This window comes from Rhododendron vialii, chromosome 7a (assembly GCF_030253575.1).
Source record: "Rhododendron vialii isolate Sample 1 chromosome 7a, ASM3025357v1".
Classification (NCBI taxonomy): Eukaryota; Viridiplantae; Streptophyta; class Magnoliopsida; order Ericales; family Ericaceae; genus Rhododendron; species Rhododendron vialii.
This window is the reverse complement of record NC_080563.1, coordinates 31,522,942-31,534,811: the sequence shown is the minus strand read 5'-3', so window position 1 is coordinate 31,534,811 and position 11,870 is coordinate 31,522,942. Positions and strand designations below refer to the sequence as shown.

The 11,870-nt window shown below is 40.3% G+C and overlaps 2 protein-coding genes across 2 annotated transcripts; both read right to left on the bottom strand.

Annotated features, from left to right (window-relative positions):
* Positions 1 to 129: 129 nt before the first annotated feature.
* On the bottom strand, positions 130 to 2,341 carry LOC131332904 (uncharacterized). The gene is made up of 2 exons (XM_058367215.1): positions 909 to 2,341; positions 130 to 863 (listed from the first exon to the last, which is right to left on the bottom strand). Exons 1-2 carry the CDS (start codon positions 1,843 to 1,845, stop codon positions 202 to 204), a joined length of 1,599 nt encoding a protein of 532 aa, XP_058223198.1. The 5' UTR covers positions 1,846 to 2,341; the 3' UTR covers positions 130 to 201.
* A 3,386-nt stretch (positions 2,342 to 5,727) lies between these two features.
* Positions 5,728 to 6,983, bottom strand: LOC131332383 (serine/threonine-protein phosphatase 7 long form homolog). Its single transcript, XM_058366580.1, has 3 exons — positions 6,884 to 6,983; positions 6,045 to 6,798; positions 5,728 to 5,953 (listed from the first exon to the last, which is right to left on the bottom strand). The coding sequence occupies exons 1-3, from the start codon at positions 6,965 to 6,967 to the stop codon at positions 5,745 to 5,747; spliced, it is 1,047 nt and encodes a 348-aa protein (XP_058222563.1). The 5' UTR covers positions 6,968 to 6,983; the 3' UTR covers positions 5,728 to 5,744.
* Between the last annotated feature and the right edge of the window lie 4,887 nt (positions 6,984 to 11,870).

Below are 11,870 nucleotides of genomic sequence, written 5' to 3'. Positions count from 1 at the left end.
ATTACTATTAATTTGGAAAAAATTTGGATATGAAAGAGTTCACGAGTACATTGATTAACATAAAAGATTTGTTGAGTACAAACTTTTCATATAAAAACATCACATGACATGCAATTTGAATTTCATTTTCCGCATCTTCTCTTGTTGTGACCTTGTTGACCACACTTTGAGCACGTCTGTGGCGGTTGGTGCTCAATCAAATCATCCATTTTCATTTCGGATTCGATTCACTTTCGGGCGGCCTCGGCCTCGGAGACGTTCTTTGTCTGGAAGAATTCTTGGCCCATCGTATGGCGGCCAGTAGGCTTGGTCAGGCAGTGGCTTGAATGAGAGAGATCCATACATGGCAATTGTTGTATCGACCGTCCAATATTTGCCAAAGTAATCAAGAGGGTCAATATGCATTTTGTTGCAAACCGCAATAACGTGCAAACAGGGTATTTTCCACAACTGAATCTTATTGCAAGTGCACGTCTTGTTCGTCAAGTCAACTTTGTGTTTGTTATTTCCTTTGTATGGGCTCGTTCGATTGATTGGCGTATGTACCTCAAACAAGCCCGCTGCCCGGTTGAACACAATGACATCGTGTCCCATTGCATTTTCCCTCCAATGATCGTACTTTTTCTTCACATATAAGCTGAAATGATTCCCTTTGGCTTTTGTATCCATTGACTTCACCAGCCTATCGTCAAAGTACTCTACACACTTGTAGAAGGTAAACATAACAGTTGCCATGATCGGAAGGTGTCTGGCTTCTTTTACGACCCCGTTGAAGCTCTCAGAGCAATTGGTAGTTTCGCTGCCGTACCGCCTACCTCCATCGTATGCGAACGTCCATTGATTATTGTTGAGTAGGTGAAGTTCTTGATAGATAAGTTCGTTGGCAAACCTTTTCAATCAGGTTAGTTTGCCCTTGAACTTTTTCTTTTGACATTCCATTGCGCAGACTTTGACTTCTTTTCCCACTAATTTCCCAAATCGACGATGATAGTTTGATCCCAAGTGATGGAGACAGTAATGATGGTAAGCATGTGGGGGCCTCCACTCATATGCTGAATCATCCTCCAGCCATGACATGAGGCCGGAGTGCCTGTCTGAAATAAGACACAAGCCTTGTCGTTTGGTTACAAAGTGTCTGATGCAAGTGAGGAACCATCCCCAATTGTCCCTATCCTCCTTTTCGACTACGGCAAATGCAATTGGCATTATTTGGTTCTCAGCGTCTTGAGTGACTGCAACAAGTAACGTCCCTTTGTACCTTCCCGTGAGGAAGGTTCCATCAACAGAAATTATTGGCCGAGAATGCTTGAACCCTTCGATTGCCGGTGCGAATGCCCAGAATAGTCTGTCAAATGTGGCACATCCTGGTAACCCTGAATCCTTGTATAACAACAGTGTGCGCGTACCCGGATTGGCTTGTTCGAGGACGTGTAGGAATACTGGGAGTGTTGCATGAGATTGGTCCCAATCCCCGTGCAAACGCGATATAACCAACTGCTTAGCTGCCCACGTCTTTGAATATGATGGCATGTATCCCTCTGTTAACTTTTTAATGAATAACTGCAGCGTTTTGATCTTCGTACTGAAATTTGACCCGATAATTTCGGTCATCTCATTTGCCATGTAACAAGCATCAAGCATTGTGTGATCTTGGGTGACATTCACAGCCAAGCATGAGTGGGGCCCTGTATATTTTGTGACTTTCCACATGTCTGAATTAGCCTTGATAGATGCTCGAAGTCGCCACCCACAGGACGTCTTGTTATTGCATTTGTAAGATAATAGATTGGGTGAAGATTTGTCTGTTTTGACGACGTAATTCCTTGTCATGCAAAATTTTTTCATAGCATATTGCAACTCATCCTTTGAAGAGAATAACTGCGGGAAAATAACTTATCAAAATGAATGTGCACGACTTTTACAATTTGATTATGACTCAAATAGAACGAATTGTGAAAAAATCACCTGTCCCTCAAAAAATTTTGATATCCCGTCCCATCCCAGATGACTTCGGGTCGGCATTGGTGGACTGGGGTCAATAATGTTTGACCATGTGTCTTGCGTGTACATGGGACATGGCGGCTTGTGTGTCGGAACTGTATTTCCTTGTCCATCAATGTAGTCATCCTCGAAGCCGTCGGCCTCCAAGGCCGCATCGACATCCTCCAACGAACTCTCTGATCCCTCGTCCGAACCCTCACGCTCTTCTTCTAGGACATCGTCATGTAGTTGTGAAGCGCTTCCATGAAAAGTTGTATCGTGAAACGGAAATTCTGCAGAACTTTGGCCCTGTAATGATGTTGTGTCGTAATTGTAACGATATTGAGAACATTGACCTGGAAAATCTCCTGCACAGTAATTTAAACCATTAACACCCATTTCGTACAGTATATATAGTTGGGTATATTAATGAAAAAATTTAAACCTTACCAAATGTTGTTTCGTTATCATAATGTTGCGGTTGAGAACTTTCTCCAGGGAAATGTTCTTGTACGTTACTGGGGTATGCTGGAACGTTCATAGATTCAATGAACAAAATGGGAATGTAACCGGGAATTTCGCCGTGAACATCAAATATTAAATCTACTCCAGTATTGTCAACGATATCTAGTGGAACGTGTTGATATGTGGGATTTGGAAATCTAATACTCGGAAAGCGATATGTTATTTTCAGGAAAGTGTATGGCAATCCTGCAGCATTAGATATCATCTCTTGCAGCTCTAAAAGTGTTATACCGTGCTGCATTGATAAATGAAAGGCCGTACCGCCATTGTACCATGGACCGCCGTCGATATGTTGGACAATTTGTCCACCAACATATACTATTACAGGGATAGCCATACAGATAATTGCTGTGTGAGTTAATCAAGTGGTGATTGTTTATATGCACCACATAGCTCCTTTTGAAAAGGCACTATTATAATAACGCCTTTTCAAAAGGCGGCATATGTCACTTCACGGCCTTATAACCTTTCAGGCCTCAGACCTTTTGCAGGAGAATATTTTGTTACTATTACTATAGCTCCTTTACAAAAGGAGCTAAACTTGGTATAACGCCTTTACAAAAGAAGTTATATATATCCTACAAATCCCAACAACCAGGCACATGCTTCGCCCAAACCATTACCTTGTAGACTCAAAAATAGTTTTTACATAATATCTTGTATCATTTTTTAGTTGTCTCATATAATTTCTTGTGAGATTGTATTTTCTTTTGCTTTAAGTCAAAAGGGCCTTTTTTGTATACCATCGATCTTGCAGCATTTGTAAAGCGAGGTTCGAGATATGTCAACCTTGGCATTTTTGAAGCTTGCCAATTTCTTTTTGACTTATTATGAAGCATTCATTATTTTTTTGTAAGATGTACAACATCATGAAATTTATTGACTAATTTAAAAAAAAAAAAATTTAACCGCGCATTCTTAAAAGGCATTATACATGATATAACGCTTGTGATTGTATAACTCCTATTCAAAAGGAGCTATACTTTCTTATCCAACCATGATTCCAAGCATGATTCCTGACATTCTAGTACGGCCAAGCCAAAAGGATTTTATAACTCCTATTCAAAAGGCGTTATAGTAAAGTGAAATTTAAGGCATGATTCCTGTCATTCCAGTACGGCCAGGCCGAAGGCCGAAAGCTTTTGCAGTTTACATAGATTTTATAACTCCTATTCAAAAGGCGTTATAGTAAAGTGAAATTTTAAAAAAGAGTATTGTGCATTACTCTGCAATTGTTAGAATATGACTACACATGTGAAATAAATGAAGCTACCATGTGATCTATTTCAGGAATAAGTACATAAAGATAGCAACAAAAGTCTACATGAAAATGCTAGTTTGATAGTATGTATTACCGTTTTACAAGTAACAGAACATCAACTTTACGGCTCTCCACATAGGTTGATCAAAAAATGTGTTATTTTGTGGTAACTTGATCGGAAATGCTCCCAATCAGAACCACTATACGGCGCTGAAACTTTCTTGCTTCTTTCTGAAAAAAACTTAGTATTGTTTAGTGTCCAATACGTGGCGTGTCCCCAGCCGTGTCCCCCATAAAACAATAATAAATATTATTGGACACGCCATGTCGAGTGTCCATTGCGTGTCCCCACCGTATCCGCATGTCCCCGTGTGCAATACGTGGACACAGTGCCTTTCGTCAGCTACTTATTAGGGTCGGCGTGTCCTAAGCCGTGTCCCCCATAAAACAAAAATAAATAATATACGTAATGGACACGCCATGTCGAGTGTCTATTACGTGTCCCCACCGTATCCGCATGTCCCCGTGTCCAATACGTGGACACGGCGCCCTTCGTCAACTTCTTATTTGGGTCGGCGTGTCCCAAACCGTGTCCCCCATAAAACAATAATAAATATTATTGGACACGCCACGTGGAGAGCAACAAATCACAACATAGAGTAACAAAAAAACTACATGTCCTTCCTACGCTTAGAATAATGCAACAGTTTGTGACTTCCTGTACCACACGCTGCAGGATGTGGTTGACGCTGACTTTTACGTGGCACAAACGGTGGGGTACCATCTTGCTCCTCCAGAACTTCCTGCTCCACAACATGCGCCTGCGTCACAACCCCATCTCCCTCACCCTGCTTGCCCTGAACATCGAGCTCTACAGGCACCTCTGTATCCCTCTCCACCGTGGGGTGACCGCCCGTACCCATTAAGTCATCTCCCAATTGAGGGTTGGGAGGTGCATCTGAACTGCCACCATCATTCCCATCCAATGTCTCCTTCCTCTTTAACACTGGTCTGTCAAGAAAAGTTGCATCCAGACCTCCTACGTTTTGCGAAGGGCAATCGAACCATTCTTGAGGGTCGAAAGACATATCAGTGTGAACCGGCAGCGGAGAAGTACTTTGAAACATAGGCGTGAATGGGTAGCTTGGCACACTCCCTAAATGTGCCGTAAAGGAGGAAGACACGGAACCCCCATCTGCATCTTGTGGTGTAGAAGTAGTCCCGACGTCCACTGTATTCGGTATGGCATCATTGTGTATGAATGGGACCACCGGCTCCTGCGCTACAGCATTATCCACCTCAATCGCAGGGTCCTGTAAGAGGTCAACCTCTTCCGCCACATTCACGCCTTCTGCTTGAGGCTGGTTAGGCTCAATTGGGGGCCTCTTACGCAACCACTTCTCCAAATACGACATCGCCCCAACTCCTTCCTCCCCAATAGACCGAAGCTCATCTAAGCCAATATCCTCCATTGTCTGCGCTGTCATTAGCCTCTCAAACAATCTAATCTGCATATTTTACAACATCATACAAAACATAAGAACACAATTGAATTACGATAAATGACAACAAATCAATAGCCAACTATCATACCGCCTTGTCTGCTCCTCCACCTAGTCGACTAATATATTGTATCGTAATCCTCTCGTACCAAGTAACATAAGGATCATCGGCAGGATAGGCATACTCATGAAGGTCTGGCTCTCCAATAGGTACAATATGTTCCAACCTATGATTCCACATCTCCAACTCAACATGGTGGTCTTGCCAGTAATCCTTTTGCCCAGCCTTCCAGTCCTTTCCATGCGGTGGTTGCCTACAATTACAATGAGCAGGGATTGTTTGTCGACGCCCAAACTGTTGCATCACCCTATCTGTCATGTGCATTTGCACCATTGGAAAATTCAACAATGGGACCTTCGCCGTCCAAATTGCCCTTCCAGCACGACAACTTGGAGGAAGGCTAGCAATTAACTCGTCACTGTACGGTCTCCAAATCACCTACACAAATGAAATACAAACAGTATGACCAAACCAATATTATCATGCAAAGATTAGTTGATTTCGTATTCAAATAATAATTTTTATGAAATACATACCTCATCCGGCCTTTGCATGTCAAAATAATGTCTATAATATCCAACAACATGGGTTGACAAATCCGGTGAGTGAAAATGATCATCCTACCTAAACATAAGTATTACATATAAAAAAATTAAAACATGCAATAAACTAATCTAAAATTGGTAAATACAAATTACAATTGATGAAACCGTACCGTGCACCAAGAGGAGAACCTGGTGGACGCTGACGCGTACCCAAGCGTCTAGGAGCAACAAAAGGAAACCGCTCCCAAGCCCATAGCTGTAGGAGAATGAATGCCCCACCCACATTGTCCGATCCTTACCACTCTTACAACCGTGGCACAGATAGTGGTAAAGATTTGAGAGGCAAGCACTGCCCCAACTCCGCACAATCGTCAAGTCTTCAAGGAGGGTTAAGTAAGCTAGGTGGACTTGGGACCCTGAGTGGTCGGACATCAACACTCCACCTATCAACAGAAGAATATAACCCGGGGCCTGTTGCTGAACATTTTCCTCCGTATACCATGCCGCCAAATGCCCATTAAAATGTTCCCGTAACCAGCTCATCTTTACCTTACCACCTTTTCTATCTGCTTTATTTACCGGCTCTATCCCCAACAACCGCTGACATAATGGACCCCAGTCTTCATTGGTTGTCCCGATTATAGGTTCACCATCAACAGGTAGCCCGAGCAAAACCTCCACATCCTGCAAAGTTACAGTCCACTCACCCGTGCGCAAGTGGAACGAGTGGGTCTCCGGCCGCCAACGCTCTAGTAAAGCTGTCATGAGACCAAGGTCAAGAGAGATAAACGGTATATCTATGACACCACCAAAACCAGCCTGCCTAATCAATTGTAAAACTGGTGGCGACGGGGGGTCCAACTTCTTCAGTCTACCTTCAATTCGTCGTACTTTAAGATGTTTCGAATCAACTGGAGGCTCTCCCTGAAAAAATATGTCAAGTTACTTTCACAATTTATAATTTGAATCATATAAAGAGTGTTGACAAATATTTAAAATTTGTACTTACATTATTTGCCCATATAGAATGGGAACGATGACTTTGCTGATAAGTTAACAAACTCCCGTCAATGGGCCCCTCCTGAAGAACCATATTTTACCTTGCGTACCTAAAATAAATAGAGTTAAATTATCAACTCGACAATCTGAAAAGAGAGTAAGAACTTATCATCCAAAAGATTACAAATTTGTAAAAAATAAATAAAATATTACAAAATATATGGTTGCTGAAGGATTCAAACAAAAAAGTTGTAAATCATTTACTTACCAATAATAAAATGCCACATATGCATATAGTACAAATGGTTGTATAAATGATTGTGTTAATAGACTTCCCCCAATACACTAATGGTCTAAAACTATTCGAACATGTGGGTTCCATACGCTGCATCTAGGACTTACACACATCGAGTGGCTACACATCTTTGTTGAAACACACATCATAAAACCATTTTCCGAAAACATAAGAGAGACAAGGTGCAAACTCAATGTAGCACATACATGTTGGCTCGTTATGGCACTATTGGAGCTCGATACGAAATTGGGGATAAAGACGCGAGATGATGTGTTGAATGATTACAAGACGATGGACTTGAAATTTAGGGAAAGTGTTTGGTAGGTTTTCTCACATATGTTTGAAAAGGGCTATGAAGCACAGATACGGATACGAAGTATGGATACAACAATATGACAAAACCTAAACAAATTATTGTGATTGTTTGCAACTTATCAAGTGCCAGCAGTTTTTCACATGTTCTCATACAAGCATGTGAAAGTCTATGTATAGGTTTTGGGGGTTCAAAACATAATTAACCCCTTCGTATGTTGTTCTAAGTTTTGCTAAAACTGCATCCTAAATATTTTCTGTATCTTATGGTTTACAACTACAATGGAGGTCCATGCTATCGGTGTCTATTTCCCACCCCGCCGCCACCAACAATATTTTCTGTATCTTACGTGCTTAAAGATGCTCTAAAAACAACAAAACCCTCCTCCTTCTCGCCGATTTCAACCCCAGATTTCTCATAGATCTATTTCCGCCTTGTGTTGTTAAGAATATATGCATCTTTTCTGTAGAAAAGAAAGATAAATTCAAACCTTTTTTAGCTAACACTGTGTTCAGCAAATGGGGATAAGTTTTCTTTTTTCGTATATGGGGATAATATTTTCAGATAAATATGAGATTGCAATTTCTATGAATGTGAATTCTCAAGGGGGTTTTGACCTTAATTTTTTTTTTAACCTTAGTTTCTAGGCATTCAGAACTCAAGAAATTTTATATTGCATTCAAAACTATAGGAATTTTAGATTCAATACTCTTGATATATGATCATGTCTTTAAAAAGTGTGTTTCGAGGAAGCTAGAATTGCTAAATTCGACTGTAGGATCGCCAGGCAATCAACCTTGACATGGTTAAACGTACAAGGAGTCCAAGACATAAGGTTTCTTTGAGTTCTGTAAGAGTGTTGCATTTCTATACACTTGCTTTTACTGCAAGGGGTGAAAAATAATACAGTAGCAAAAAACTTGATCACTTCAGGGGTTTAAACATGAAGTTGCATTGCATACATGTCTGTATATAGGAATTCATTTTTTTTTTTGATCCGATATAGGAATTCATTTGATGTTGCCAAGAAATTTCGTTTTGGCTAAATGGGTTGTAGATTCGAGCCAAAACCCTAGTATATATACACACATACATACATATATAGAAATATATATACATACACATATACATGAGACAAGGAAGATGGAGATCACAAAAGAAAGATGGAGAGGGAGAGACTTACTGTGAGTGAAACGGAGGGTGGAGAGCAGGACGACGGAGAGGGGAGGAACGTGGCTGGAGGAGATTGCGATCGACGTGGAGAGAGAAGGTCGAGCTCTGATAGCAGGAGAAGGATCGTTCGATATAAGTTCAAGTGTTGGAAAAAACCTGGATTTTAAACCTATAGCTCCTTTTGGAAAGGAGTTATAATTTATAGCTCCTTTTGAGAAGGAGTTATAATCTGCCTATAACGCCTTTGCAAAAGGCGCGATAGCCTATCTGCCTATAACGCCTTTTAGGAAGGCGCTATAACAATCTGACTAGGCGCTATAACAATCTGACTAGGACTCCTTCGCCACGGAAGAGTTGGCCTAACCGCTATAACGCGTTTTGAAAAGGCGCGATGGCCTATTTTTACAAAATATTTCAAAAGATGGGTATTTCTCCAATTTGATTAGAAATTACGGCCATTTCGGCCAAAAACTCCTCTTACCACTACCCCCGATCATTAAAAACGGCAATGGACGGGGCGTGTTTTGTGTAATCCAACCCGACCCGAAAATTAGCACACGGCTCCGACCGGATATTTTTTAGGTACCCCATTCCCGCCTCTATCAGAAAATGAGTTTATCCACCCCACCCCGAAGAAATTATAAAAAGTTGTTAACCTAAAAGCAAAATAAAAAATAATAATTATAAATAAAGTGGTATTTTAATAAAATAGTAAAAATATAAAGCTAAGAATATAAGTTTTTCTAGTAAAATGATAATTAAATTAGGGTAAAAATATAAAATTTGAAGTATACTGATAATTATATTAGGGTAAAAGTATAGTTTTATATACAAATATATTTTGGGATGGATAACATCCGGGCGAGTATGTCGGGACGGGATACTTTCACCTCGAACCCTATCCTAACTCAGTAGATTTTAGAATTTTTATCCCGACATCGACCCTATACCCGAAAATTAGATGAAAAACCCGCCCTGAACAAGGCAAAACGAGTTCGATTGCGAAGTCTACCAACCACTCCTCTCTCATTTATGTGCAGGGCCTATTGCACAATTACATGTGTGGGGTCGACACATATGTGAAAGAAGAGTGATCGGTAAGAGTGTACGTAGCATTACTAAACCCTGCGGCATCATGTAGCGGTGCCAAGTGATGTGGATCAGGGCCATTCATTTGTATGGAAAAAATTGTTAGGAACTTTTACCAAAATTTAACTCGACTTGATATATATATATATATATATATATAAGTAAGCTTCTAGTAAGGGCTTCCCCTTTTCTCCTCTTTCCCGACCAAAATTTGATGATCCGAACAGCTCAATGTGTTCAGAACGTGATTTTAAGGGTACCCGCGAAAAATCAGCAAAAAAAAAATAACTGGAAAGGGCTTGATTTGAGCAGTTTTTATTGGAACCGTTCGATAAAATACAAACAAAAACTGCTCGGATCAAGCCCTTTTCAGTCTTTTTTTTTTCTAATTTCTCGCGGGTACCCTTAAAATCACGTTCTGAACACATTAAACAGCTCGGATCATCGCAAATTGGTCGGGAAAGGGACGTCCTTACCGTAATACGGTAAGGGCGCCCTTATTAGAAGTTAGGTGTGTGTGTGTGTATATCTATATAATAAAACAGAGCTGTGTTTGAATCCAAAAGACAACCAACGCTCCAGATTTATCTCTTCCTCCTGCATAAATCTCTACCCTCCATTCTACAATGACATGTCTGTAAATACCTATTCCATCTAAGGGCTATCATAAATAGAATTTTGGTAAAATTTTAATTTAATTTTCTAACTTTGAAATGTAGACTTAACCCTATTTGTACCCTTCATTCTACACTCACGCTCCCCGTCTCCCTCAGACCCTCTATCCCTCTGTCGACTGGAACTATCATCGTCTCCCTCAGACCCCTTCTCCCCGGCGCGACGAGTCACCACTGGAACTATCACCGTTCGAGGCTTTCAAGGTTCTCTCTCTCTCTCTTTCTCTGTGTGTGTGTGTGTGTGTGTGTGTGTGGATTTTGTGATTACCGACTAACAAATCTGTACGTAATGATTTATTTTGAACTGTGTTCTCTCTCTCTCCCTCACGCGTGTTCTTCTTCGTCCTCGCCTCACCGCCATCGTCCACTGCTTGCTTCTCCGACGATCCAAGCCCTAATTCTGGAGTCCAAACCGGCGACAATTAAGGTAATATAATATCTATCTCCATATCTCAACGTTTGGATCTTTGATTTCTACTTAGTGTTTAAACGATTTTGGGTCTTATAATTTTATTGTTATTTGCTCACCAACTCTTCGGCAAAAGTCCACAATGGAAGCAATTCCTAAAATTGTCCACTTGGTGGTTAGGTACAAAGAAATAGTTTATGAACAAAGAGATTTTATATGACCACATGGTGGTTATATTTTCTTTCACCCGAAAATTTTGAAATCAAAGGTAATCTGGATTGTGGCTTTCAGTCAAGTGCCAAATTGAACCCATACATGTACTTTGTAGCCCCATTCTCTCTCTACAAGCAATAAACAAGATTATAAAGAAGATTTAAAGTTTCTTAGAAAATTGCCGACAAAAAAAAAAACCAATGTACGTCTCTCAATCGAGTTAAAAGAGGCTAGAATATTGAATGAATAGCTCAATGAATACACCAGAGCTTCAACCAACACTATTTGTTTTCATTTTTATTTGGTTCTATTTGAGTTATAATGATAATCTACATTTTGTTTAAAATAGAGTTACTGAATGCAAAATTCAATTGTTTCATTTGGGTGTTCTGTTTGATATGTAATTTTCTTTCGAAGAATGGATATAGATGGCATCGCCTTTTGCCTGATTGATAAAGTACTTAATGAGTATGATGTTCCGTGGTGTGAACCTTTTTCTTATCTTACATACATAAAGATTTCCTCTCTCTTTTAATCACATAATTAAGCATCAGATGACCTATTTTGCTTTTATGAAGTGTCGAAGCCGTCATGCATAAATTGTTAACAATTTTTCTCAAATGCAATATTTTAGAATAAGCACTTAACTATGGAGGGAGAGAAAGAGAGAGCGCGCGTAACTATGGAGGAAGAGATGAGAGAAGAGAGAGGAATAGAGGTATCAAATTTTGAACGGAGAGACGAGGAAACACGCATAGACATGCGGGAGACTTGAAACAGGTTGGAATGAATGATTCAATCTAATGGCTGTAACCTATTGAAAATGCAATC

What these genes read in the sequence shown, in the direction of transcription:
- LOC131332904 (XM_058367215.1), bottom strand. Translation starts at nt 1,845, where the DNA reads ATGAAAAAATTTTGCATGACAAGGAATTACGTCGTCAAAACAGACAAA. An exon ending in AAAGAAAAAGTTCAAGGGCA is followed by an intron (nt 864 to 908) that starts AACTAACCTGAT and finishes TTATCTATCAAG; the next exon opens with AACTTCACCTACTCAACAAT.
- LOC131332383 (XM_058366580.1), bottom strand. Translation starts at nt 6,967, where the DNA reads ATGGTTCTTCAGGAGGGGCCCATTGACGGGAGTTTGTTAACTTATCAG. An exon ending in ATTCTATATGGGCAAATAAT is followed by an intron (nt 6,799 to 6,883) that starts GTAAGTACAAAT and finishes ATATTTTTTCAG; the next exon opens with GGAGAGCCTCCAGTTGATTC. An exon ending in GGTTCTCCTCTTGGTGCACG is followed by an intron (nt 5,954 to 6,044) that starts GTACGGTTTCAT and finishes ACTTATGTTTAG; the next exon opens with GTAGGATGATCATTTTCACT.